The following is a 27,991-nucleotide window of genomic DNA, read 5'->3' as shown; positions in this document are numbered from 1 at the left end:
TGTTGTGGTGTGGTCCCTTTCCGAGGTGCTGAAATCTGCTTCCCCAAGCATGCGTCATGTGACCTGAGCCAGCTCTGCCTCGCTCAGCAGCCAGCCAGCCAGCCAGCCAGCCAGCCTGCTGCTTTCTGGAGATTTTTTTTTTCTCCTTATTCTTTCTTTCCATGGGGGGAGAGCGCACAACCTCCCGCTTTCATTCCCCCTTCCTCATCATCTTGTCTCTCTGTCACCCGCGGACAATGTGGACCTGCGAGGGGTCCTTTTCACAATGCAGCTCTTGCTTTTTCACTTAAAAGTCTTATCTTTGCGGCTACCGTCTTTTTCCCTTCGCGGGGCTATTGGAGAGATGATGTAAGGACGGTGTAAGCGCGCACGCTGAAGTCAGCCTCTCCACCAAAAATGCAGAAGGGAATACGGCTGAATGACGGGCATGTCACCTACCTGGGGCTTTTGGCGAAGAAGGACGGAACAAGACGCGGGTGCTTGAGCAAGAAGAGCTCGGACAACACCAAATGGCACACCAAGTGGTTCGCGCTTTTGCAAAACATGCTTTTTTATTTCGAGAACGAGTCCAGCTCTCGTCCCTCGGGATTGTACCTGTTGGAGGGATGCATATGCGACAGAGCGCCTTCGCCCAAACCCTCGCTCTCTGCCAAGGAGTGTTTGGAAAAGCAGGTGTGCGCGCAAACACATGCACATGCACACACACACACGTGTGCGCCACGCGCTTGCGATGTTTTAAACGCTGCTTGGTATCTTCAAGCATGTGCTTTCCTTTTCATTTAACGCATTCACGTGTTTTTGTCTTGTGAGATACAAGATGACCTCAATATAGCTCGGGGTGGGGGGGGGCGGCAGCACGAGGTTGCAGGTTGCTGTCTTGCGCGTTATGTAATCCATGCATAGCATTAATGATGAGGTAACAATATTATCACCTAATGCCAATGCCTGCTGCAGTGTTCTGTTTTTTTATGCATGCAGCAAAGCAGCGGTTAATCCATTAAAAAAATACATATAATATATTGTACAGTGTTTGGTAATGCAGATGAAAAATGTGTGAATGTGTCGTGTGATGGTTTTGCATTGTTCGTTCACTTTTTTTTCGATTAAAAAAAGTGTTATATTTTCGGGGTAAAAAAAAAAAAAGTTGTGGTTGAAACAGTGTCATCGTGTGGTGAAAATGTTTATTGGAGACAGGAAAAAAAAAGGACAGCAGGGGTTCCACTGATCAGTCAACTCTGATTTAAGAGCCCTGAATAGATTTCCTTTCAAAAAAATAGGTCACGAAAACCAACACAAACGAAGAGCAGCACAAAAGCGCCCCAAATGTACAATGATGAGATGATATGATGATATGATGGTGTACGCATTTGTGTTTTAACCAACCCAGTAGGCATCGCTTAACATTGTGGAGAACACATGCTTTGACTTTACAAATTAACAAGGCCGGGTGGATGCATTGATGTCGTCTCGTTGTAAAATTAGAAAGATAAATATGAAAACGATCCGTCTGGCCTGTGAATAAACGTGTTGTGAACACTGACGTCAACGGCAGGATGAGGCTGAGATCCAAAGTGAGTTCTGGCTCTTGCTGGGAACATCTGTCTGGTGCTGATCCAGCACAATGCAGTACATCTCACGGATATCAATTTTGCAATAACCACGATGAAGACATACGATATAAACAAGCAAAATCACCCGCTCTTGTTTTTTTACATTTTTCATCCACTTATCTTCTACTCCATAGTGCCTACATGATTTATTCCAGCGGAATAGGCATTGAAGCCCAGGGTTTCTATGGTGACGCTTATTTTGCATCCTAAAGAACGACGCAGCGGGAAGGGCTGCGATCAACTGGAAGGCTCAAGTTGACTTGTCACACGTCGTTGCTGTAATCAGTATTTGATGGATGGGTCCAATTCGATAGCCGCACTTCTCAGACGGCTCACAGAACACAACAGAACTTGATCACACAGCGCGAAGTGATCCAGCTACATTTTTTTTGGGGGGGGGGGCTAGGTGTGGGGCTAGAATAAAATAAAACTTTGTTACTGTTGCATAACAATGGCAGGCAGCAAACGGCAAAAGGAGCTGCGGCAAATTGTTCACGAGTGCAACAAGAAATAGATGTTGTAGTACAAAAATATACATTTTTTTTGTTAAATGCTTCTGATATTTAGAAATATTTTGTACTTTCATTAAAATTAAAAGCAATATGTTTTGTTGGAACAGTCATATTTTCTTATAGCACACATCTTATGCCAGGGGCATATATAATCATCTATATGTCAAAGTAAAAATATCATTATGAGTCATAGTGTATGTAGTGATATAAATAGGAATGTACATATAATACGAATATTAATGTCGATGCATTGACACGACAATAGATGATGTTTATTGCTTGAGACTGACGTAAGACTGACTGCAAGAATACTCACTAGCAGAAGTGGGTAATGTGCTATATTTAGTGGTACATTTACTGGAGCAATTTTTTGGCGAAGCTGTGGTTGTTTAAATCATTTTAATGCAACATCCTCATAATTTTTCTTGAGTGTTTTTTGTGAAGAAGAAATGCTACTTTTAGTCTGTTACATTGAGCTGTGCATCCTATTCGCTATTTGTATTTTTGTGCTATTGATTACGGCTTGCTGAACTTTTTTTTTTTTTTATTACTTTGAGAGATTTTATTTATGTCACTCCATTTCACCAATCACAGATCCAGGCAGACTATGCTGAAAAAAAAGTGGTGTGTCCAATATACACAATTTTATTTCATCATGTGAAATAAAATCATCTGAAGCCAGATCTATTTCTTTTTTTTTTTTTTTAGTAGACTAAACATTTTCTGATAGTATGTATGAATAATTTTTTTTTTTTTTAGTAGACTAAACATTTACTGATAGTATGTATGAGTATATTCAACAAAAACTTTTTTACAGTGTGGATCGAAAAGAAGCTACAGAAATCTATATCTTGCATCGCACAAAAAAAAAAAAAAAGGAACTTGTTGCCATGTGCTGTGGTTTATGCCACCTTAAAAATGTCCACATTTCAGCCTACAAGTACTCCTGTTAAAATCTGAGAAATATACGACAGGCTGTTCCCTATTTATTAGGCCCTTTAGGCCCTTAGAGGGACATCATAAATAAGGCTTAGGCGGTGGTCACCACTAGGATGTTATTGTTGAGAGGCTGTCTCGGTCTGCGTTTGGGAAACATAATTTCTGTGAACTACAACTGTAGAGGAGGTGAATGTTCCTCTGACCCAATCAGACCTGTTGGAGATCTCTGAGCCTCACTGTAGAAAGCGTTGTGTGCTTTCAAAAGAAGCAGTGGGGTAACGCAATCTGCTGTGTACTTGAATCGTTCTTTCATTCAATATTTAGGCCGACTCAAGTCATTATTTGGTGCGCTGCTTTTAACTTTTGGGGGTCACATATAAAGTAACTGTACTCTTATCCGAGTATAATTTTTGGCTGCTCTTGCCACCTCTGCTCACGAGACACCTCGTTAGGTACGCCTACACAATCTAACGCGAGCTGCCTTCCAAAGATAACAATTGTCTGCTTTAGCAGCTATCAATTTCACATTATGTTAATTGCAGTTGAGGTTGTGGTCATTGTTAGAAACAACTCCCACCATGATGCAGTTGAGTTTTACAGTGAAAACAAATCAAATACCTGTTGAAACGGAGAATTTGTAAAAATAGAGTTTTGAAGATGATTCTTGTATTGAATATAATCATCCATCCATCCATTTTCCGATCCGTTTTATTCTCACGGGGTCGCGGGGGGGGGGGGGGTGCCGGAGCCTATGCCAGCCGTCTTCGGGCAGTAGGCGGGGGACACCCTGAACTGAGTTCCAGCCAATTACAGGGCACACAGAGATGAACAACCATCCACGCTCACAATCGCACAATTTAGAGTTCCGACTTGGCCCTTTTTTCTCCGCCATCAATTCCAGATCATTTCATATTTGTTGCCAAACCCCTTTCAAAATCAAAATGCCAATGATTGTTTACTATCTGTCCATTTCTCCTCGTTTTATGCTTCGAATCAAAGTTATCCATCAATCGGTTGGTAAATAAAATGTAAACACTGCAACGCAAGGGTGGGTACGCCGTTATATTATGAGGTGATGACACATTTCTATGGTTTCACAGCTATCACTGGCACTCTGAGGGCAACCATAAATGTAGTGTGGCCCAAAATGACCACTTGCATTCAACGAGAGGCCCAAAGCCTTTGCTTTCAAAATCATCTCCTTTCACACATCCCCGTCTCTTGAGGACCTGTAATGATTTTAAAGACGTATGACTCAACCATAAATGGGAATCAAGTAGCAGACAGCGTGTTTGGCATTGCCTCTCGCCAGACACTTTGGAAGACGGACCACGAGTGGGGTGGTACAGCAACATGCGTGACTCTCTGCCAGAAATAGATCCTCTTTAACACTAGGATGAATACCTAATGAAAGTCAAGATGGAGGAGCAGTCAGCCATAAATAATGATCAGTTGCAGATTGATAGGCGCCTGTTGGAAAGCTTAGGAAAGTTTTCAAAGAGTAAACAGAGGAGTGTCCCTCCAGTTGAAAAAAGATGAAGTTGTTTCATGGAGAGTGAAGAACGCGTATGTCGAAAACAGCTCAATTGGCAGATCATAACCATTTCCAATTAGTTGCTGCTTGCAGCGCGAGAAAGCAAGTCCCGCTCCTCAAAATTCGAGTGGCACCACAAAACGCAAAAAACAGCCCGACCGTTCACGTCGAGCCGAGTTGCTAGGAAACAGGTATCGTACGGTTACATAATTGGCCGTGGTTCCAGCCTCCATGTCTTATGGCATTTCCTCCTGGGAACTAAGAGACATCCCAGGAATGGAGCTGGGGGAGGCTTCCCTCCCTGAGCTCTATCCATCCATTACACGGGTGGGCGATGATGAAGAAGATGTGGCTTCCCCGGGCTGCCATGTTGCTTCTAAATCTGCTCCGTAACGCATGCGGCAGCCAGAGCACCAAAGCAAATGCAAAGACATAAGCATCTTTATTCAAGCCGATACTCAAGGAGCTTCAGCTACAGCACAGGCAGCAAACAAAAGGCCTGACGACCAGATCTGACCCGCCACATCCTTTTTTTGTGCCGCACTAAATCAAGTTAAGTGCGTCTGCTTCATGATTCTTGCTAAATCCATTCCTCAGGATGACAGAATTTGACCGGTATTGCATTTTTCCCTGCTTTTTTTCAAATGCATACGAATTAAAAGCATTTTCTAGAATGTTGTCTTGAAGCTGCTAGCAAGATTTGAAAGTAGTCTCATTTCAGCTCTATAACGCATATGCATGGTGGATTGCCAAATACGAAATGTCACCAGTTTGATGATGCAATTTTCCGAAGGTACAATCAATGAAAACATGACACAGGTGATCAATTTACCTGATGACCCAACATCGCGCTTATGGTTGGAATGGGCCATACGTAGTCATCTGATGCCAGGCAGGTGGCTCTTGTAATAAAATGACGTTTCATGTACAAGTCACCGAGGGTAATAGCAAAGAATGGGAATCTGAAGGGCCGAGAGAAGCATTTTCAAATGATACACATGAGCTGGGATAGTTAACATGCCGCAAAAGTGCGTCCCATGCCTCCTCGTCAGGTCTCGACGAAGGAAGGCAGTGATTTTCACAAACTCATGTGTTTACTTCATTTTTCAGTTTCGTTCATCTAAGGGACCGTTGTGGCTGTTGCTCACTATGGCATGCATGTTTAAGTGCGTGGTTATGCGCGCGTGTGCTCGAACGGGTCGATTGTGGAAGGTTGTTTGATCGAAAAGTAGATCTTTGGTCAAAAAATGTTGGGCATCCATGCTCTACAGGATGCACTGCAGGGAAAAAAAAGAAATGTATTCAAAAAGGCTCATTGTGTATTTGTAGTAGGCTAATATAGCTAATGTAGATAAATACAGCATGTGTTGACTTCATTAAAAGGCGTATATAAGGCTTTTAATTGTTTGCAGCACTGTTTTCGGTTTTTTTTTTTGTTTTTGTTCTTGGTTGGGGTTTTTTTGGTCCGAAATGGGTCTTTCAAAATTCTGATTTGCCAACCCCTGCCCTGACCCTGAAACCAAATCCTAACCCTAACCCCTAAATGTAATCCTAACCCGAACCCTTAACCCTAACCCCTAACCCCAACCCTACCTTAATTCTGAACCCTAACCCCAAAACAAATCTAACCCAAACCCCTAACCCCTAACCCAAACCCTAACCCTAACCCTAACCTCAACCCTAATCCTAGCCCTAACCCCAAACCCCTACCCCTAAGAAACTAACCCTAAGAAACTAACCCTAACCATAACCCTAACCATAACCTTAACCCCTAACCCCTAACCCTAGCCCTAACCCTTACCCTAACCCTAAACCTAACCCCCTAATCCTAACCCTAACCCTAACCATAACTGTAACCCTTACTCTAGCATAAACCTTTTTTTTTTATGATTTCAAATATGATGTGTGTGTGTGTGTGTGTGTGTGTGTGTGTGTGTGTGTGTGTGTGTGTGTGTGTGTGTGTGTGTATACGTGCATCTGACAATAACAGAAACTTGGCCAATGATTTCAAAATAAATTGCCATCAACAATATACAGTGGAGGTTTTGTGTTGCTGGTCCTACTATTTTACAGATTTTTGTTTTCTTTCTTCTTTTTGGTACAATTTCGATAACTCCCAAGTTATATCATAATTTTTTCTGCCTCTTGTTTATTTTTGTGTAAGTCCACTGTTGGTCACTAGATGTTTTGACTGTAAATTTGGAAGAAGAAGCCAGAAAACGGGAAGTATTTCAAACTCAGCCTCGTGTTACAATAGATTGGTGACTGTGAAATCATCATTAATCCTCCTTTTTTACACCTACAGAAAACAGCAGCTGTAGGTTTATTTTAAAATTTACACATTTGGGCGATGAGTATTGATGTATATTGTGAGATACGTTGATTTTATTCATTTGGAACAGGATTGAGTTACCCGTCTGCATAGACACATACATTTGGGTTCGAAAACTGCATATTAATCCCACTGTCAGGCTTTTAACCAGCCAACCCCTTTGCTCTTTTTATTGCAGTATTATTTCACTGTCAGCTTCACTCATGAAAACCAAAAAGCGCTGGAGTTACGCACAGAAGATGTGAAGGACTGCGATGAATGGGTGGCTGCCATATCACACGCCAGGTAAAGAAAAAGTAACAAAAAAAAAAAAAAAGCACGTTAGTGAAATGTACAATTAGAAGTTCTCAGCAGAGGGTAACAAATATTTGACTGATGTGTTCATTTTATAGGGGGGTGGCGTTGCCATGGTTACATAGGCAAAGAGATGGAGGAAAGTGCTTTGTTCACAAGAAATCCTGATTGCTTTGATTTGAGCTGCAACACTCTGGATGTGACAGCCATTGCTAGAGTGACTGTACATTCCTTCTGCCTGTGTGTGTGCGCGCGCACGTGTGTGTGTGTGTGTGTGTGTGTGTGTGTGTGTGTGTGTGTGTGTGTGTGTGTGTGCGTGCATCTGACAGTTACAGAAACTTGGCCACTGAGCATGAGACCCTCATGCAGAAGTATCTTCATCTGCTTCAAATTGTGGAGACGGAGAAAACGGTTGCTAAGCAACTTCGACAACAGATAGAAGATGGGGAAATCGAGATTGAGAGGCTCAAGTCGGAGGTAAAAGTCAACTCATTTCTTTACTTCCAGGGCGGTTTTTTTTGTGTCGAAGGCAAGTCTAGGCCAAAGCGCAGTCTACGTGTGGGCGTGGGATTATCTTTTGGTATTTTGCTCGACTTTGCACAGGTAGAATTGGGCATAATGAGGCGTTTGTGCGCCATCGTGGGATGGAAGTAGTTTTTCCCGGCCAGTCCTAGCTCCATCCCTTATTTGCATCAAAATCAGGGCAGTCGAAGAGCAGTACAACTGAGTGTGTCGTTCTCACATTACGGAAACAGAAATACACTTGCTGTGGTCACTGCCTAACACTGACAACTAAACTGCAAGATCTCCCTTTGCGGATGATGTAGTCAGCTTAACTTCCCATTGTGGGAAAAGTTCTGGCTTTGCTGGTTCTTTCAATTTGAAGCAATCTCAGTTGGCCAGTTAAGTAGAAGACGCGTTGGATTACTTCTAAAATGGCATACAATATTACCAATGCTTCATGTAGTGTATTGCTTCTCCTTCCAATTTCTCTCTGCTCTTTCCAGCACCTGAAAAAACAATTAAATGATTAATAATCGAAAAAAAAAAATTACATTGGTTTATGCTGATGGTTGAATTTGCCGTCCAGTGTCAGACATGCAGGCCGGTGCATGTCGGCCGGGGCGCTGTGCTCAGCTCCTCACTTTGCATGTCCTCTCAACAACAATACCTCCGACCGGGCTTCCTTCCCCATTCTTCGCATCAAATAGTCATTTTGCTTTCATGTGCTAATGTGACGCCTGTGAAATGGAATTATGAGAAGGGAATATGCATGAACACTGTTTTATATTGCATCTCGTCAATGAAATGCAATGGCAATTAGCTCCCCTTTGCTGGGCTACAAAATAAATGGAGACACTTAGCATCAAACACTTCACAGCAGCTCCAGTCTGTATTTTTACCACTTGGAACAAAATGCATTTAAACAGAGGTGGCCAAAGTACTCACACTCTGTACATATAATATGTACAGATACTTGTGTAAAAGAAACTCTAATCAAAGTAGAAGTACTGTTTCAAGTCCTTTACTTAATTAAAAGTTAAAAAAAAACAAAAAACAATCAACTATGAAATTTACTCACACCGGCTAGAAAACATCTACACACAAACCCTTTTTTCAAATGGGAGGTTTTTGTGACATATAAAATGAGACTGAGATGAATGATTTCAAGTTAGAGGTTACCAGACAACAATAGTAGTGGAGTTTATAATTTGGATTAACTCCAAATAGTTTTCTGCTGTTCTCGTAGGCTTTTCTTGGTACTTTCACTGTCGGTATGATGTTCATTTTGGTGGTGAGCATTGTTGTGTTGTTGCCAAACAATATATTTTGCAGGTCCCTGCTGGCCGAGAGACTAAAGTCACGGGTTTGTGAACTTCAGGTGCCATACATAGAATCCATTTCTCCAATGTATCTTTAGGGCGGCATGGTAGTCGAATGGTTGGCACATCCGCCTCACGGTGCAGGGTTCGATTCCAGCTCCGGCCTTCCTCTGTGGAATTTTCATGTCCTCCCCATGCCTGCGTGGGTTTTCTCAGGGTACTCTGGTTTTCTCCCACATTCCAAAAACATGCATGGCAGGTTAATGGAACACTAATTGTCCCTAGTTGTAATTATGAGCGTGTATGGTTGTTCGTCTCTGTGTGCCCTGCGATTGGCCGGCAACCGGTTCAGGGTGCCGACTGCCCGAAGACGGCTGGGATAGCCTCCAGCAACCCACGCGACCCTTGTGAGGATACGCGTATTAGAGAATGGATGGATGAATATCTTTTGTAATTATAGCTCAATAACTTTGGTTGGTGGAACCATAACTCATTTTCCCACATGTTTAGGTAGGTGTGCATTATTTCAGTTGTTTGTTTTTACTTCTCTCAAAACGGTGAAAGTAGTTGAGTCGTGCGGGTTATCAGATACATGAATGGTGAATAATATGTTTTGGAGGAGTTGTGTTCTTATTTTCTCCGCACAAAAACTCGGCAAACCAGTATCGATAACTTTGCACAATACCAAGAAACATCTCTGTGCAAAAAACAGTTTTTTTTTAAATTAACTTTCACAGAGCACATAAAGGAAAAAAGAAATCTAGCTTGTATTGGCTCAGGATTTTGTGCCATCTTAATCCTTGAATACAGTCGCAAAGTATTTTCACTTTATTATGTAAACATTGTATTTAAATCATGTGAATAAAGGTGGAGGCCACGCTGCAAGTTGGTTGACCAAAGTTATGGCTCAGTTGCCCGATGATGATGATTATTCCTCCCCATTGTGTTGAAACTATAGTAAATGTGAAATATGTAACTTTAAACGATTGGGCTTTGCCCTTGACAGATTGCAGGTCTGCTAAAAGACAACATAAAGATTCACGCCAGTCCCACAGCAGCCCCGACTGAGGATGACTCCGAAATCAAGAAAATCAAAAAGGTACAGCTCTTTCTTGCTCCTTTTTTTTTTTTTGTGTGTGTGTGTGGGGGGGGGGGGTCATTTAAAATGTAAAATGACCTTTTTCTGCGACCTATCTGCAGGTCCAGAGCTTCCTGCGCGGCTGGATCTGCAGGAGGAAGTGGAAGACCATCATCCAGGATTACATCCGCTCGCCGCACGCTGAGAGCATGAGGAAGAGGAACCAGGTGGTCTTCAGCATGTTGGACTCGGAGGCCGAATACGTGCAGCAGCTCCACATCCTGGTCAACAACTTCCTGAGGCCGCTCCGCATGGCCGCCAGCTCCAAGAAGCCGCCCATCACCCACGATGACGTCAGCAGTATATTCCTCAACAGGTTGGAACTGCTTAAACAATAATTCAACGTCGGTTTTCTTATGCCCTGGTTTTTGTATGATTTGGTTTTAGATTTTTAAACCCAAAAAATTATATGCCATTCCTATAAGTAAGTATTCCTATAAGTATTCATTTTATCCTGAATCCTATCAAATATTTAGCTCTTCCTATCCCTTCTGAAAAACATTGGACACTCATCTTGCACACTAATCTGCATGCACCCCTCATTGGCCTAATGGAAATCCACCCACACGCTCATCGGAGCACATTGACGCTCACAAGCAGCCCGTCTCAATCAGCTCCGCAGTACAACTTCACAGGATGTTGGAAAACTGACGAAAATTGCTCGTGTGATGAGAATCTGATTTGATCTAATTTTTTCCTGTATCTTGTTTTTTTTTTTTTTTTTGCAGTGAAACTATCATGTTTCTACATCAAATCTTCTACCAGGGGTTAAAAGCCAGAATAGCCAGCTGGCCTACGTTGGTGCTGGGTAAGCAGAAGATTTCATTTTAACATGATGGTAGCGAGATAATGTGTGACAAGTACTAACCCAAACTACCTGGCCAGCCGACCTGTTCGACATCCTACTGCCTATGCTGAACATCTACCAGGAGTTTGTGAGGAATCACCAGTACAGCCTCCAGATCCTGGCCCACTGCAAGCAGAACCGAGACTTTGACAAGCTGCTGAAGCAGTACGAGGCCAAGCCCGACTGCGAGGAGAGAACTCTGGAGACCTTTCTCACCTACCCCATGTTCCAGGTGAGCACTTAAATGATAATTTTTCAAATCAGGAATGCCATTTGTGATTTTGTCATTTTAGATATCATCTCGTACAGCATGAATATCACCAAAATGTAATTGAAGCATTCGTTGAGGCTTAAAGAGGGATTTTAACTTCACATAATCTCCCTGTAGGCCACTACATTAAGTCACTAATGTGATCTGATTAAAAAAAAAAAAAGTCAAGTTTTTTTATTATTTTTATATATATATATATATATATATATATAGCAAAAGTGCAATTTATTATCGATCCCTATCATTATTCCATCCATCATAATGATCCATCCATTCATCCATCCATTTTCTAATCCCCTTATCCTCACAAGGGTTTGCGGGTGTGCTGGTGCCTATCCCAACCGTCTTCGGGCATTTGGTGGGGGTCACCCTGAACTGGTTGGCAGCCAATCGCAGATCATGATCCCAGTGGGGATAAATATAATCCTCACATTATTAGTCAGAAGCATAGAATTTGAATGGATGGAGGGATATCATTCATGATTTATTTTTGTTGTTATTTTGATTTGTATTACCCAATCATCCAGACAGATTTAAGACAGGCCGCCTTGTTGTGGCACACATGCTCACCACCCAAAAGAGTGGCACACTGTCTGTTTTGGCTCGCGGTGCCCCCGTGGTGTCGTTCGTGCCTATAAAAAGCTGTTGTTTTTGGAGCTCAGGCTTCAATAATAGCTCCTCACTGGCAAGATATGTACTTTCCCGACAGTCCACTCTGCTGGGTCCAGTGCTGCCGGCTGTGCTGCGTTGATAATAAATTTTTGCTGATGAGTGGAGATTGCACTCACTTCTGATCCGCCTCTCATTAGTGTGTGCGCACGTTTGCATCTGTGTGTTCTGCACGTTAACTGTAATATCTGTGCATGTTGTTGTGTGCAGATTCCCCGTTACATCCTTACGCTTCATGAACTTCTTGCCCACACGCCCCATGAACACATAGAGAGGAACAGCCTGGACTACGCCAAATCTAAGCTGGAAGAGCTCTCGAGGTAAAATAAAAGAAAAGAATGGTGATACTTTTTAGAGGATACACTTCCTCAATTAAAAAACTAAACTTTTATTGATGCAAATATTGATGAAAATATTGCAACAACCCTCCTAATTTGGCAGCCCTTTATGGTAATTGGGACCGTGCTGTATTTAATTACTTGAGCAGGTGTTGATAGTTGACCTGGCATGCTTTACAACTACTTCATTTCTCACCTAGACCATTAAAAATATATAAATGAAATACAGATGAATCTCAATTAGTTTGAATATCATAGAAAAGCTCGTTGATTCCAGTCCAGTAAACTTCCTCTTTCTGCAGGAGATGTGGATGGAGCCCTGAGGCAAATAGCTCCTCAAAAATATTTATAAATGCCAGCAATAATGATTTCAGCAAAGCACTGTATAACAGCAAAACTGTGATCGCAAAACACTTAAATCACATTTCACATCATATAAGATTAGCCTTATTATTAAATGGTTGACAGATTATTTCAGAAGAAAAAAAAATCCACTGAAAAGTACCATTCATTGTTCATGCAGCAAAGACTGCGTAGCCTCCGCTAACAACCCAGGCTAAACATAGCGCCTGCTCGACACTTGAGTCAAAATGAAACACTTCAACGTACTTCCTTCACACCAGATATTACTTTCTTATTAGCCAGGGCTTTTGTGCCATCTTGTGGCATGTTACAGTGCTATAAAAATAAGCGTGAATTGAATAAGGTTAACCGGAGCTCAATTCAAAGAATGAAACATATCTGAAACACATAAATAATGAAGGTCTACCAATCTAATTTCTTTTTTTTACTTTTTCATACAATATCCCTAACATCTGGATGTGCTGAATTTGAGGTTTTCGTTAGCTGTAGCAAAAAAATAATAATAATAATAATAATAATGATTGTGTGTCGTGAGTCGCTGTAACATATGAGTAGAGTTTCACCTTTTGAATTGAAGTATGAACATAAATGAAAAGACCATAAGTAACCACAATATTTTGACTTATTAAGATAGACATGTAGGAGGCCCGCTCTATGGTCCAACATCAAACTTTTTTTCTGAGTGAATGGACAAAAACTTGCCGTAGACACTTTCCACCATTTTATAGAATATGATTCAATGCAATACAAGTTGAAAACAACTTTTTGTTTTGTTGTTTTGTTTTTTTTCCCAGAATCATGCATGACGAAGTGAGCGAGACAGAGAACATCCGGAAGAACCTTGCCATCGAGCGCATGATCGTGGAGGGCTGCGAGATCCTCCTGGACACCAGCCAGACGTTTGTAAGACAAGGTAGCAGTCCCAACAAACTCGTTTCATACGAGGTGGAAATAATGTGCACCTCAATATCGACGGTTTTTAATTAGATAGGACTACCCGAGGCGAACTCATAATGAATCTGTTAAATATCAGATGTCCCAAAAAGGAAAAAAAAAAATACAAGCACTTCCAAATATGGACAAGCTTACACTACCGTTTTTTCGCGCTGCCATGTGGCGAAGACCAAGAAAAGCAAGTGCAGTGCGAAAAGACATGAATGATTAAGAATTTGAAGCTTTTGGCAACTGCGGCTAATGTTATCAGATGCTAATGCTTGCTTGCAGAATTTGTCCACATTGTAACTTGTTTTCAAAGTGTCCAATCGTTTTATTGTCGTGAAGTTGTTTTTTCACACCTGGGAATGTTAAAACCACACATAAGAGACGGTCAATCTTAGGCTGCGTCATTAACTGCTGACATTCACCCTTTGAGGAATGTTTTATTGTTTTAATATATTCATATTGTAGTGACATTTTTTTTTTTCATTTTTGCACTTGTATTAAATTGTATTAAAATCTTTTTTACGATGGTGACAGGTATGCATAAAAAATTAAAATCTAATCAAAATGGCGAATTTTGTTGGACCTTTTAGCATCCCACTCCATACTACTTCATATTTATATACAGCATATGTATCTCCTGTTTCTTTTTGCGTCTCTATTGCACTCTCAGGCTCTCTCATCCAGGTGCCGTTGAGCGAGAAGGGCAAGATCACCCGTGGGCGCCTGGGCTCTCTGTCTTTAAAGAAGGAAGGGGAGAGGCAGTGCTTTCTCTTCTCCAAGCATCTAATCATCTGTACCAGAGGGTCCGGGGGAAAGCTTCATCTCACTAAGGTGGGCCCGAGCTGCTGACCAAGCTTCTCTCAGTATCTCCAACTGGCCCTTGAGCTTGAATTGAGCGGATTACGGGACATCAGAGGGAAGGGACGAGAGTTGCGCAACAGCGTGGCTTTTATCGGCGCCCGTGACCTCTGGAGAGACACGAGCGGCCCTGTCACGCGCTCACCGAGGCTCGTTGTTCATGTTTGAAGGCGCAGATGCTTGATAGCACTTTGATTTCACTTTGTCGTATTATTTCACATTGTTCAACATTAAAGGGGATGTTCGATGTTTGTGGCAGTAAAATGAGGCCAAAAAGTTTTTAAGATGCGGGACATCAGAGGGAAGGGACGAGAGTTGCGCAACGGCGTGGCTTTTATCGGCGCCCGTCACCTCTGGAGAGACACGAGCGGCCCTGTCACGCGCCCACCGAGGCTCGTTGTTCATGTTTGAAGGCGCAGACGCTTGATAGCACTTTGATTTCACTTTGTCGTATTATTTCACATTGTTCAACATTAACGGGGATGTTCGATGTTTGTGGGAGTAAAATAAGGCCAAAAAGGTTTTTAAGATAAATGCCGTAAATTCACACATTCATCGGCCACTTCGTTACATCTGCACAATCTAAGGAAACACAATCTACAAGCTGGTTTCTAAAATTCCATCTTTCGAAACATGATGCTTACTACGTTTTTACTAACACTGTCAGAGTGATTAATTTGTCTTTTCTTTTTTTCCATTTTACTTACAGCAATTGTAGTGGATAACGTGCGGGTCTATGAGGGCAGTACCTTTTGTGGCCGATACTGTAAACACATGGAGTCCCAAGCAAAATGTATATAGTACACAGTGGGGGGTTGTTTTTTTTTATGTAGTCAGTTATGAAAATCTAATTAAAGAATATATTTCTTCTCACTGACTGGGAGAGGCTCCAGCTAATGCCATACATAAATGTCTCTCTCTCTCTCTCTCTCTCTCTCTCTCTCTCTCTCTCTCTCTGTGTGTCTATTGAGGCTGGCATAAAGAAAGATACTAAATGCACATCATTGTGTGGTTGCAGAATGGTGTTGTCTCCCTTATAGACTGCACTCTTATGGAAGATCCTGAGGGGACTGATGATGAGTGTGAGTGTATTGTTCACAACGCAGCATTGCACCTTGCAGGAATGTAATAATATAGCTGGATATAAGCTCATGAAAAATAATTCCCTATCTGTTCCATCATTTTTATTAAACGTCTAAAAAGCAGAGTTTTTTCTTATAATCATGATACAACTTAAATGATGTGTATTTTTTTTAATCACATGAAATTCATTCATAGTCTATTCCTGAGCAAAATGCGAGGGGGCTTTTTCTGTTGAATAACTTTATTGACTTATTTTCATGTCAAGATCCTGAGGGGACTGATGATGAGTGTGAGTGTATTGTTCACAACGCAGCATTGCACCTTGCAGGAATGTAATAATATAGCTGGATATAAGCTCATGAAAAATAATTCCCTATCTGTTCCATCATTTTTATTAAACGTCTAAAAAGCAGAGTTTTGTCTGATAATCATGATACAACTTAAATTATGTGTATTTTTTTAAAATCACATGAAATTATGATTCATTCATAGTCTATTCCTGAGCAAAATGCAAGGGGGCTTTTTCTGTTGAATGACTTTATAGAGTATTTTCATGTTCCCCAGCCAAATCAGACAAAGGTGGCCAGGACATGGAGCACTTGGACTTCAAGATTGTGGTGGAGCCAAAGGACAGTCAATCGTTTACAGTCATCTTGGTGGCTTCTTCCAGGCAGGAGAAGTCTGCATGGACAAGTGACATCAGCCAGGCACGTTCCCACGCATCGCTTTGTATATTTATTCATATATTAATTTATTTATTTAAGATAAACATCTATTTTTTTTTTCCTCGTAACGTTCTTGTGTGGCCTTGCCTTCTTTGTTGACTGCACTGCCCTGGGTGTCTCACAGTGCATTGACAACATCCGATGCAATGGCCTCATGATGAACGCTTTTGAGGACAACTCCAAAGTCACCGTCCCACAGATGATCAAGTAAGCCGTTCAAATGTCATAAACAAACAGTTTCCATCTCCAATACTGTGTATAGCACAAGTGTCAAACTCAAGGCCTGGGGGCCAGATTTATTTCATTTGATTGGTTTTGTAAAATGTATGTTTTTCTTAATTCTATTATTCTTTTTAATGTCAGAATTCTTTGTTAAGGCATTTAACGATTAAAAAGCTTGCAATCCGCATGGCATTTTACACTGTATAGCCAAGTTATTTATTTATTTAATTTAAAATTCACATTTATCGATATTCATTCATTCATTCATTCATTTTCTGAACCGCTTTTTCCTCACTACGGTCACGGGGGGTGCTGGAGCCTATCTCAGCTGTCCTCGGGCAGTAGGCGGGGGAAACCCTGAACCGGTTGCCAGCCAATCACATTTATCAATAATTAAAGATAAAAATGATATTTTTAACCCTTAGTGCAACCTGAATGCCGACCCCCAAAACTCATACTGAAATCTCAGTTATTGTTACAAGCACACACACACACACACACACACACACACGCACACACACACACACACACACGCACACACACACACACACACACGCACACACACACACACACACACACACACACGTGTAACAATCAGTCAAAGAATATTTAAAATGTAACATTCAGTTGACCATACAGTTTTGTCCCTCTGTCATAGCCTCTAAAGTCACATCCATATTGTCTTCTTGGCACGCAGGTCCGACTCAAGTCTGTACTGCGACGACGTGGACATCCGCTTCAGCAAGATGATGAACTCATGCAAGGTGCTGCAGATCCGCTATGCCAGTGTGGAACGCCTGCTGGAGAGGCTGACCGACCTGCGCTTCCTCTCCATCGACTTCCTCAACACGTTCCTGCACTCCTATCGCGTGTTCACCACTGCTGATGTGGTGCTGGATAAACTCATCACCATCTACAAGAAGCCCATCAGCGCGATCCCCGCTCGGTGAGTCACGCAACTTAAACTCGTTCGATTACTGAGAGCTTTGTTGAATAGCAAAACGAGTCATATTCATAATGTTTGACATCATTCTAGATCTAATCAGCAATTGGAGTGGAGTGGGTGTAATGTGCCCCATGGGAGAAATTATTGGACTCTTGGGTAAATGATCATACTTTTTCCAAGAGGGAATATTAGTAATAAAAAAAAAAAAGTCAAATGTAGAAAAGAAGAAACACTAAGCTTGACCTGACTCTCATGTTCGAATGAAGGATCTCTGCAGGATGCTGAAATGACGAGAAACTTTTTATCTCCAAATTGGATGGGAAAGAATCCATCTCTGAATAAAATTCATGAATATTTTAAGCAAATTCTAAAATGTGAGCTATCCCACACGTACCAAGCAAAAACATAAATTACAAACAAGAAGAAGTAAAAGAAAAAGTGGAAGAAGCGAGACCAAGCTGTCTGGTGATGAAGAACGGGCGACTACTGTACATTGCGGTTGCAAACTCACCTCCTGTTCATTTTTGTTGTGGTGAATTAATTACTTGGGGAACAGAACTAGCTGCGATTCAGACTTTTTTTTTTTTTTTGCCTGATTCCGAGTCAGATGTTTGCCAGAAAGCATGTCTGATAATTCTGGTCCCTTAACGTTGAAAACAATAAAGATATGTATTACAGGCAGACTGTTTTCCACGACCTTACAGGGATCAACACTATCCCTAAATGGTGGCATTTTGCTCCTATAATTTAAGACAGTGCAAGTAAATTTTCACCCACGTGCACTAGTGTGACCAGTAAATTTGCTTTTTTTTTTTTTTAATAACTATATTTTAATATTTTTTGTTGCTGAAAAACTCCTGCTGCATAATTAATCCCATTTATCAGTAATACAGTGAAAATAAGTGGAGTGAATATTAAATTAAAATTAATATTAAAGTTCATCTGGAGCCCTCCTTTAGGAATTGTTAAACTGCACACGATGTAATAAGATGTTTCTTCTGTTTTTTTTTTCATTTGGGGGATATTTGAATGTCATTATCTTTGTCTGAGCTCACAATGTGTTAATTTGAAACAGAAAACAAATCACGGCAAATACATCCGCAGATTCTTTTGAAAAGAGCTCATATCATCCATCTGATTAAATCAGACGGCCAATTTATTGACCCAGCCTTAATATGAAGTAAAAAAACGTATCTGCCCATCATTCGAAGGTATAACATAACAAGCAAAACAAACACTCTGAGACGCCAGAGCGTGTGCAAATATGTGTGTGTTTTGCGTGGTCAAAGACAATAATTGGGCCCGCTCTCTCGGATGTCTGGAAGTGCCTCAACTGGTCTCCGTCGCGCTATGGCAACCAAACTCGCTGCTGCAGGACCCCACCCTCTGCTCCCTTCCCATCTCTCCTGATCGCAAAAAGCTCCGTGGTGTGAAATATTGATGGAGCGTTGCGATGGGGCTAAGTCCACTCTCCGCAGGCCAGAGACAGACCACCCCCCCGCTACGGGGGTCATAGTCAGCTGCAGCTCCCCCTTGCCCACGCCCTGCAGCATCGCGCACCCCACGGCACTTGTCATGTCACTGTAAGACACCTACACTCAACTGCTTGTGTCAGCGGCGGCCATGCGCGCTATCATTCGCTGTGCTATTTATGGGAACCCATGAGGTCGCCAGGAGGGTGGCAGAGAGTGGGAGTTTTTTTTTTTTCCCTGCAACACTGCAGCCTGCACTGTATGTTGCTCTGAATCGACACGGACGCAAATAGACTGGGTTTGCATACATAATTTAGGGGTGGGGGGGGGGGGGGGATGTGTATTTAGCAAAGCTCCTCAGACATGTTCCTCAATCCTGAATTTCAATGAAATGCATATGTGCGGCTGTGATGCAGGTCCCTGGAGTTGTTCTTTGCAAGCAGTCAGAATAACAAACTCCTGTACGGAGAGCCGCCAAGCTCCCCAAGGGCCAGCAGGAAATTCTCCTCCCCTCCTCCCTTGGCCATTGCGAAGAACTCTTCTCCGAACCGACGGCGCAAGCTCTCCCTCAACATCCCCATCATCACCGGGGGCAAAGCTCTCGACCTGGCTGCCCTGAGCTGCTCCTCCAATGGCTATGCAAGCATGTATTCCTCCATGTCCCCATTCAGCAAGACCACCTTGGATATCAACAAACTCTACGTGTCCAGCCCGATTACCAGCAAAATACCCGATGAGGGAGAGGACAAGAAGGACAAGATGGAGGAGACCTCAGTGTGCAAACAAGGTAAGTTGGCCTCCTTTGAGCAGTGGCGGGCGACGAGGGTCGGCACAAACATTATCAGAATCACTGGCCGACATTTTCAAGCAAAATTCAAATATTTGTTTGTGAACTATATCAATTTATTGCCATTCACCTCATGTTATGGCATTTCTCTTGATTGTAAAGGTTCCAGTACGATAATGTGGATGTGAGATTGATTTGTCCAAATCTGGGTTGCCATGTTAATCGAAATCAACAGTGCATGGCAATGTAATTTAAACTGTATCGCAAATTGGACTTTTTCTTCACGATCATATTTTAAATTTGCCTCACAGGGCCAGCTAGCTGGCCCACAATAATCCGTCTGATTGGTTGGGCGGAGCAAGCCGAGTTTGACAAGCAAAGCACATCTGGAGCAAGATGCACACATTAATCCATTTAATAATCTTTGTCTCTGGTGAGACAAAAAAACGTTTTGTGTTTTGGTTGTGTTAAATACTGAACTGTAAGTATTGATCCTGAACTACTTCAGACGATGTACAGCACATAGCACAGTTATGTGCTGTTATATGACATTTTTGTATACATATTGACGGTTTTTCTAATTGCAACACGATAGTGGCGGTATGAAGAGGTGGATTAGGTAAATCCGCATTGAAGTCCCAGGTTGCGAATGCACTGCCCGCCACTGCCTTTGAACCAAACCACCATGAAACTCTCCCTTAACTTCACTTTTTTTCCCTGACTTTATTGTCACGCTGTGGCGCAGATCTCTCCGTGCGGGAAGAAAGTGACAATGATCAAAACCAGAGCGATGACGCCGACCCGGAAGCCTCGCCTACAAAGTCGCCAACCACGCCGAAAAACATCAAATGCAAAAACTCCTCAGGTACATTTTGTTCCAAAGAGTGCTCTGGCGTCATTACGACAAGACAGTGTGTTATGCAAACGCATGTACCCCCACCCCAACTCATCCTCAGCAACATCGAGCTTTCGGGATATAAATAGAACCCAAAGAGCCGCATACGGTTTGCTGTTTGGGATGGAGTAGTTTAACCGAATTTGATTAATCGTCTTTGCGCGAAAGCAAGCACAAAGGACACGCGGCACTGTGTCAAAAGCTTAAGTAACAAGTCGACAGTTAGGAACATGCAGGGGAAGCCAGTGTTGGCTTGAGTAGGTGTCAGGGAAACTTGTGTCATAGCAACTACATCGAGAGCGTGTTTTCCCTTCCCACCCACGGATAATGAGGCTGTTTCACTGCAGCCAAGATTATCTGTGCCTCCTAAATCTCACCACCACATTGCAGGGGGGAGGGAAAAAAATGCCTTTAAAAGCAAAAGCCCTCCCTGGAATCAAGTGCAATGGCGGAAGCGTGTGCCCCTCACGATGAAGGATTTCTCGCCTCTTGTGAGGTGTCGATGTTCTTGGGATTTAAATAGCGGAGTGCAGAATCTGTTGATTCCTCTGTTCTGCTTATATTTGGTGGCTATATTTAGCTGCAACCATCTTGAATACCAAAGCCTGCTGTACTGGAGAGGCTGAAGGACGGTTGGGTCGGTCTGTGGAGCCCCATAGTGGAGACTTTAGGAAGAACCGGCAGTCAATTCTGCAGCCGGAACATAAATGCCTTCCATCCGACAAGTTTCTGTACCGCTTATCTTGTTCAGCGTCACAGACAATCAGAAGGCATACATAGGGACAGACTGTATCAACCTTTCGCAGTCATATTCACACCGCCGTTGAATCAGAAAGAAACTTTAGTTATTCCGTTTTTTTGAACTGGGCATAATGCAGCAACGACTTTTACAATAATATCAAATAAACCGGACCTTTTTTGGAATCAAATCTCCGCCTCGTTTTTGATGAACATGTGGATCTGCTTATAACGTCATTTTGAAATTTGTCAAAGTCCAGCACATACTGTAAGTGGAGCATTGACACTTTGACACTGAAGTTTTTTAAATCACCTTTCAGAGTTCTCTCTGTTCTCCTACAACAACGGGATGGTGATGTCCTCTTGTCGGGAGTTGGACAGCAACCGAAGTGCGCTGTCTGCTGCCTCTGCCTTTGCCATTGCGACCGCCGGAGCCAACGAGGGCACCCCCACCAAGGAAAAATATCGAAGGATGTCACTGGCCAGCACAGGTGCCCTTTCCCCATCCGTTCCAAGAACATCATATTGTATCTGGTGGTGTTTAGAGTCAGCTGCTAGATTGGACGTTTGGCACGATACACAGACCACTGTCGAAATACCCTTAAGAAAGTAAGCTCGCAGATCCTCACATAAAGGAATACTTGTTGCTTGTCTGTTCAAATGTTCCGTACAGGCTTCCCAACAGATCAAAGGAATGGCGACAAAGAGTTTGTGATCAGACGAGCGGCAACCAACAGGGTTCTGAATGTTCTCAGACACTGGGTGTCCAAACACTCGCCGGTAAATACAAGTTTTAAAGCTTGAATGCAAACACTTCAATTCACGAGGTCGAATGGGGCTCACTTTAGAGCCAGAATCCAGTCCTGGAGAGGTTCGTGTTTTCGAACAACATCAATCAATCCATTGTACAGTCACGGTCCTGTTATTCTTGGCTCCAATCTGAACAACAGCAGTCACAATTAGAGGCACCCACTGGCGCATACGTTAAAAAAAATGATCATGTAAGTCAGGATTTCCCAAATATTTTCATCTCATGGTTTATCAACACAATAAAAAACAACTCCTGATAACTAACCTAACAAACAATAATTCGTTGCCACCCCCCACCCACCCCAAAAAAAGCAATTAAAAATCTCTTCCTTCATTATCAATACATTTTACTCTCACTATTCGCAACTATAGATAATAACTGACCCAGGACTCTTTTAGGCTGCTGATTCTAATTTTGGGACCGCTGGTATTTATGATCCCTGCTGTTGCAAATAGAAAAAAAATACATATAAATGTTCCTTAAATAATAAGGGTACATCTTAATCCTTTCATTGTGTTTGTTACCGTCTTTGTCCTTCCAGGACTTTGAGAGTAACAATGAGTTGAAAACAAAGGTTATCGCTTTCCTCGAGGAAGTGATGCATGATCCTGAGCTCCTCACTCAAGAGAGAAAAGCAGCCGATTGGACGTTTGGCACGATACACAGACCACTGTCGAAATACCCTTAAGAAAGTAAGCTCGCAGATCCTCACATAAAGGAATACTTGTTGCTTGTCTGTTCAAATGTTCCGTACAGGCTTCCCAACAGATCAAAGGAATGGCGACAAAGAGTTTGTGATCAGACGAGCGGCAACCAACAGGGTTCTGAATGTTCTCAGACACTGGGTGTCCAAACACTCGCCGGTAAATACAAGTTTTAAAGCTTGAATGCAAACACTTCAATTCACGAGGTCGAATGGGGCTCACTTTAGAGCCAGAATCCAGTCCTGGAGAGGTTCGTGTTTTCGAACAACATCAATCAATCCATTGTACAGCCACGGTCCTGTTATTCTTGGCTCCAATTTGAACAACAGCAGTCACAATTAGAGGCACCCACTGGCGCATACGTTAAAAAAAATGATCATGTAAGTCAGGATTTCCCAAATATTTTCATCTCATGGTTTATCAACACAATAAAAAACAACTCCTGATAACTAACCTAACAAACAATAATTCGTTGCCACCCCCCACCCCCCCCAAAAAAAGCAATTAAAAATCTCTTCCTTCATTATCAATACATTTTACTCTCACTATTCGCAACTATAGATAAAAACTGACCCAGGACTCTTTTAGGCTGCTGATTCTAATTTTGGGACCGCTGGTATTTATGATCCCTGCTGTTGCAAATAGAAAAAAAAATACATATAAATGTTCCTTAAATAATAAGGGTACATCTTAATCCTTTCATTGTGTTTGTTACCGTCTTTGTCCTTCCAGGACTTTGAGAGTAACAATGAGTTGAAAACAAAGGTTATCGCTTTCCTCGAGGAAGTGATGCATGATCCTGAGCTCCTCACTCAAGAGAGAAAAGCAGCCGCCAATATCATCAGGTGTGTCATCGCATTCCCATGCTGAAATTTCCTCGAGAAGCCCCACTCGCCATCGTTGACGATTATATAACTTCTGTATTTTTATTTTTTTTTCGCTGTCAGAACTCTGACTCAGGATGATCACGGTGACAATCAAATTGCTCTTGAGGATGTGACACAACTGGTGAGTCAGGTTAACTAAACACATTTTTTTTTTCCTCCCCAAGCGGGATCTCGAGAATTCTTCTCCAATTGCACTTTTCTGTATTTTGGAATGTTATGGGTGTTACTTGATGTCATTCCAGTGATAAATCTCCTTGGCCTTAGCATTTTGTTGGGACAATAGAAGACAAGGGGCTCCAGCTTGGGCTCCAACAACCACTGTCACGAGTGCTTTTCTCCTTTCAGGTGGGTTCAGGGAAGGCTGACCCTTTCGAGAGCCACTCAGCCTTGGAGGTTGCAGAGCAGCTCACCCTGTTGGACCATCTGGTCTTCAAGGTCATTCCATATGAGTGAGTGGAACTGCCTTTTCTTACTTCATTTTGTTTTAAAGGGGCCAAAACAAAAAAAAAACAAAGTGTCCTAAAAGTGTTCCTTTTCTTGATAGGGAATTTTTTGGTCAAGGATGGATGAAGAATGACAAGAATGAGAAGACGCCCTACATTATGAGGACCACGAAGCACTTCAACGATGTATGTCGCCTATCAGTTTTGAGAATACAGTGAAGTGAAGTACGGTCATCTTTCGAAGTGAGGAAAGGACGGAATTGTACGTCATGCGGGAGATAGGTTCTGTGTGCCCCCACTTGTCGAAACAAAAATCACTTCAGAGTTTCTCAGATAGCCTTTATACACGCGCAATGACAATGTTGTTGTGTCTGCCACTTTTTGATCGATCGGTCCCGATTGATCCAATGACCTGGATGACTGAGAATATTCACAGGCATGTAAACTTAGCAAATCTGCAATCTAGACAAACCGCAACATAACACGGTAAGCCATTTTTTTCGGGTCCTTTCTTCCGCCAGATAAGCAACCTTATCGCCACGGAGATCCTGCGCTCAGACGACGTGGTCACCCGAGTGGCGGTCATTGAGAAATGGGTGGCCGTGGCGGACATTTGTCGCTGTCTCCATAATTACAACGCCGTGCTCGAGATCACCTCCTCGCTCAACCGAAGTTCTGTCTTCCGTCTCAAAAAGACCTGGCTCAAAGTGTCCAAGCAGGTGTGTAACAACACGATATACTCAACCGTGTGTGTGTTTTGGTTAAATGGCAAAGCCAATGCTCCCGCAGACAAAAGCACTGATTGACAAGCTGCAGAAGTTGGTGTCTTCGGAGGGGAGGTTCAAAAACCTGAGAGAGGCTCTGAAGAAGTGAGTCAGGCGTTTTCGATTGACCCGTTTTTTTTTTACGTCTTTAAAAAATGGCATCACAAAGGGATGATGATGTTTTTCTGCCCCCCCCCATCCAGCTGTGACCCCCCCTGTGTGCCCTATCTGGGCATGTACCTCACAGACCTGGCCTTCATCGAGGAGGGAACGCCAAACTACACCGAAGACAATTTGGTCAACTTTTCAAAGATGAGGATGGTGTGATGCCAAAGTTGCCGTGCATGTGTCCGCTTGCTTTCTGCGTTAGCTTTTGTGTTAACTAATTCATATTTTGGTTCTACTCATTTTCAGATTTCTCACATCATCCGAGAAATTCGACAGTTTCAGCAAACGGCATACAAGCTTGATCTTCAACCAAAGGTTTGACAAGTTGCTGTCAAGTCATCGTTAGGGGAATTACCGAACGGAAATTAAATTTATGGGAGGCGGAACTTGGCAAAAAGTCCCCTGTCCGAGATGTATTGACTTTCTCAAAATATTTACGGTGCTTTAAATGTATAATTGCTGACAATGTTCAGATTATGACGCTTTCAAATGAGGAGAAAGATGATTCATATCTCTTTGATCAATGTAAAAGTCTCTTTCCACTTTCTTTGTCGAATTTGCAAATAACAGATTTATTTTCACTCAAATTTTAGCCAATGTCAGGAATAACGTCAATGTTTCCCAACCTTTGTTGTACATCAGGAAAAGAAATCTCATGGCATATCACCAAACAAAATGGAGCAAAAAGTGGATATGATTTAGTTATGTACCTTCCGCCATCTTGTGGGAGGAACATTTAGTTGTTCTGGTTGTCAATGTATGTCACTGGCAAAGATGCAAATGGACAAAGGTAGAGTTTATCTTTGGAAAACAATTTTTGGACCGATTACGTAAAATCGGATCAATTGTTGGAGCACAGCTGATGATCTCAGCGCATAGTGCTGCGCTGCGGCACAAAGGTTGGGAATCACTCAATTTACAATGACTGTACTGTGCATGGTGACTCAAAACATATTGCATAGAACGATTCTGCTGTTGTTGCTTTTTATGGTCTTTGAATTTGTCCACTTTTGGTCTGCGCTACAGGTAGCCCAGTACCTACTAGACGGAAGCTGCGTTCTGGATGAAGAAAGCATGTACGAAGCGTCCCTCAGAATTGAGCCAAAAGCGTCCAACTGATGGGGGCGAATGGGCTATGTTCTCTTCTTTGTTAATATGACACATCAGTTCACGTACACATCCACTTTTGCCTTGTTGTACAAGATATTTGCTCTTCTGTACAGTAGATGTTTAAGGTTGTTTGATGACAGAAGATATGTTGAATCTTTTGTTCATTTTTTTTTGTTTTTTTGGAAGCATAATAACAGAGGTTGCCTTGGTTAGTCACCTTCAAATCAATGTGACCTATGACATTATTTTGCTTTTGTGTAACCTTTGACACTTGCCAGCTATCTTCACTTCTGTTGTATCGCTAAGTACAGTATTAGTTTGTCCACGACCAATGTAGCATTGTAAAAAGCGCATCAAATCAGGTAAAAGAGCACTGAGAACACGAGAGATTGTGCGCACGCAAAGGGAAGACGTGGGAACAACATTCGGTGGTAAGCGAACCAACTCTATGCTTCCTAAACCAAAACTGAAAGAGGTTCGTCTCTTCATTTCTGCTCTGCAACAAATGTTCCCAAATGTTTTGCACCATAGACTATTTTTATACCGACAGCATCCGGGACAAAAATCACAATGACACATGAAAGAAAGAGAAGCTATAGTGCCTGGTTTGGTCACATAAAAAATTGTAATTTGGTGGTGAAGAAAAGTCGTGATGACAGACTGTTACCTTGTTGACTAATAACCATGTTGAGTTGCTCATTTGTAATACTATATTAAATTCTATAGAACATGGTTGGGTCTGTGGCAGGAACTGCAGATAAATAGCAAAAGTGTTGGAAAGTGATGCTCATCAATATTTTCAAATTGCTACCAACGTTGTTTTTTTTGTTGTTTGTTTGTATAAATTTTGATTCTTGGTCTCCTGTCCTGAATGTGCAAAATAACGTCATCACTCATACAAGACAGGTTTTGTTGTTTATTGTATAGAGTACACCAGTTCAGTATACTATGATTGTTTAAATTTAAAATGATTTTTTTTAATTATTGTTTTTTTTTTCAGTACTTTTCAAAAAAAAAAAAAGTAAGTGTTCAGCGATACTTGTGTAGAGTAAAACGGTTGTTGCTCCTCTGTAATTAAAAGACAATCTGTCCATCTTGCTGTTCCAGTGGTTGTGGAACGTGACAGTATATCACTCTGTTATATGCATTGCTGTTTATTAACAATATGATAAAAAACATAAGTGAATGACCTCTGCCTGCAGCATTCAAACACTATTTTTGTAGTAGTCTACGAGAGTGACCTGCTCTTTATATAAACATGAGAAAGTATTTTGTACCTTGTTGTTGATTCACTTCTCTGACACGTGCTGTACATTTTGTACATGCAAGCCCTGCATATCCCTCAATGTAGAACGGTGTGATCGTTTCATGTGTGTGTAAGTGTGTCTGTGCACACACACACACACACACTCACACACACAAATAGCAAGCTTCAATACAAAAATGCTACAACAGTGTGGTCTCGAAACCATGACTTTAGAGTAGGAATCAAAAAGTGTTTTGCATTTATACTGTAATCCTGTCTATAACCATTTCTGTTAGCAGGAATTATAGTATTGTAGTGCTTATTCTGTGAATATTTGTATGTATTTTTACTATGTATGTACAAAACACTTTTGAAGCTCACGTGGCAGGCATGCAACACAGACAAAATAATACTATATACTTATACTGTAGACACACTTATACATGCATATACGATACTCTTATAAGGTATATGAACAAATAAACATTTTTGCTGTTAGCAATACCCAGTGGTATGAAAA

The 27,991-nt window shown here is 41.9% G+C and overlaps 1 protein-coding gene across 1 annotated transcript; it reads left to right on the top strand.

Moving 5' to 3' along the window:
• Positions 1–27,975, top strand: LOC109531408 (ras-specific guanine nucleotide-releasing factor 1). Its single transcript, XM_019895698.1, has 27 exons — positions 1–672; positions 7,106–7,212; positions 7,551–7,698; positions 10,051–10,143; positions 10,245–10,498; positions 10,911–10,990; positions 11,068–11,261; positions 12,180–12,289; positions 13,465–13,583; positions 14,283–14,443; positions 15,489–15,552; positions 16,118–16,260; positions 16,403–16,485; positions 17,198–17,446; positions 19,335–19,705; positions 20,451–20,570; positions 21,659–21,829; positions 22,012–22,118; positions 23,586–23,698; positions 23,801–23,861; positions 24,086–24,189; positions 24,285–24,369; positions 24,705–24,902; positions 24,973–25,052; positions 25,151–25,268; positions 25,362–25,430; positions 26,142–27,975. Exons 1-27 carry the CDS (start codon positions 397–399, stop codon positions 26,232–26,234), a joined length of 3,771 nt encoding a protein of 1,256 aa, XP_019751257.1. The 5' UTR covers positions 1–396; the 3' UTR covers positions 26,235–27,975.
• The last annotated feature ends 16 nt before the right edge of the window (positions 27,976–27,991 follow it).

Source organism: Hippocampus comes, unplaced genomic scaffold (genome assembly GCF_001891065.2).
Source record: "Hippocampus comes isolate QL1 unplaced genomic scaffold, H_comes_QL1_v1.1 scaffold570, whole genome shotgun sequence".
In the NCBI taxonomy this organism is placed as follows: Eukaryota; Metazoa; Chordata; class Actinopteri; order Syngnathiformes; family Syngnathidae; genus Hippocampus; species Hippocampus comes.
Note: the sequence above shows the minus strand (reverse complement) of the source record. Positions and strands in the feature narration are given on the sequence as shown.

Excerpts from the sequence above, each read along its gene's own strand:
- LOC109531408 (XM_019895698.1), top strand. The coding sequence starts at position 397 with ATGCAGAAGGGAATACGGCTGAATGACGGGCATGTCACCTACCTGGGG. Across the intron at positions 11,262-12,179 it reads TCACCTACCCCATGTTCCAG|ATTCCCCGTTACATCCTTAC; the intron begins GTGAGCACTTAA and ends TGTTGTGTGCAG. Across the intron at positions 24,370-24,704 it reads CCACGAAGCACTTCAACGAT|ATAAGCAACCTTATCGCCAC; the intron begins GTATGTCGCCTA and ends TTCTTCCGCCAG.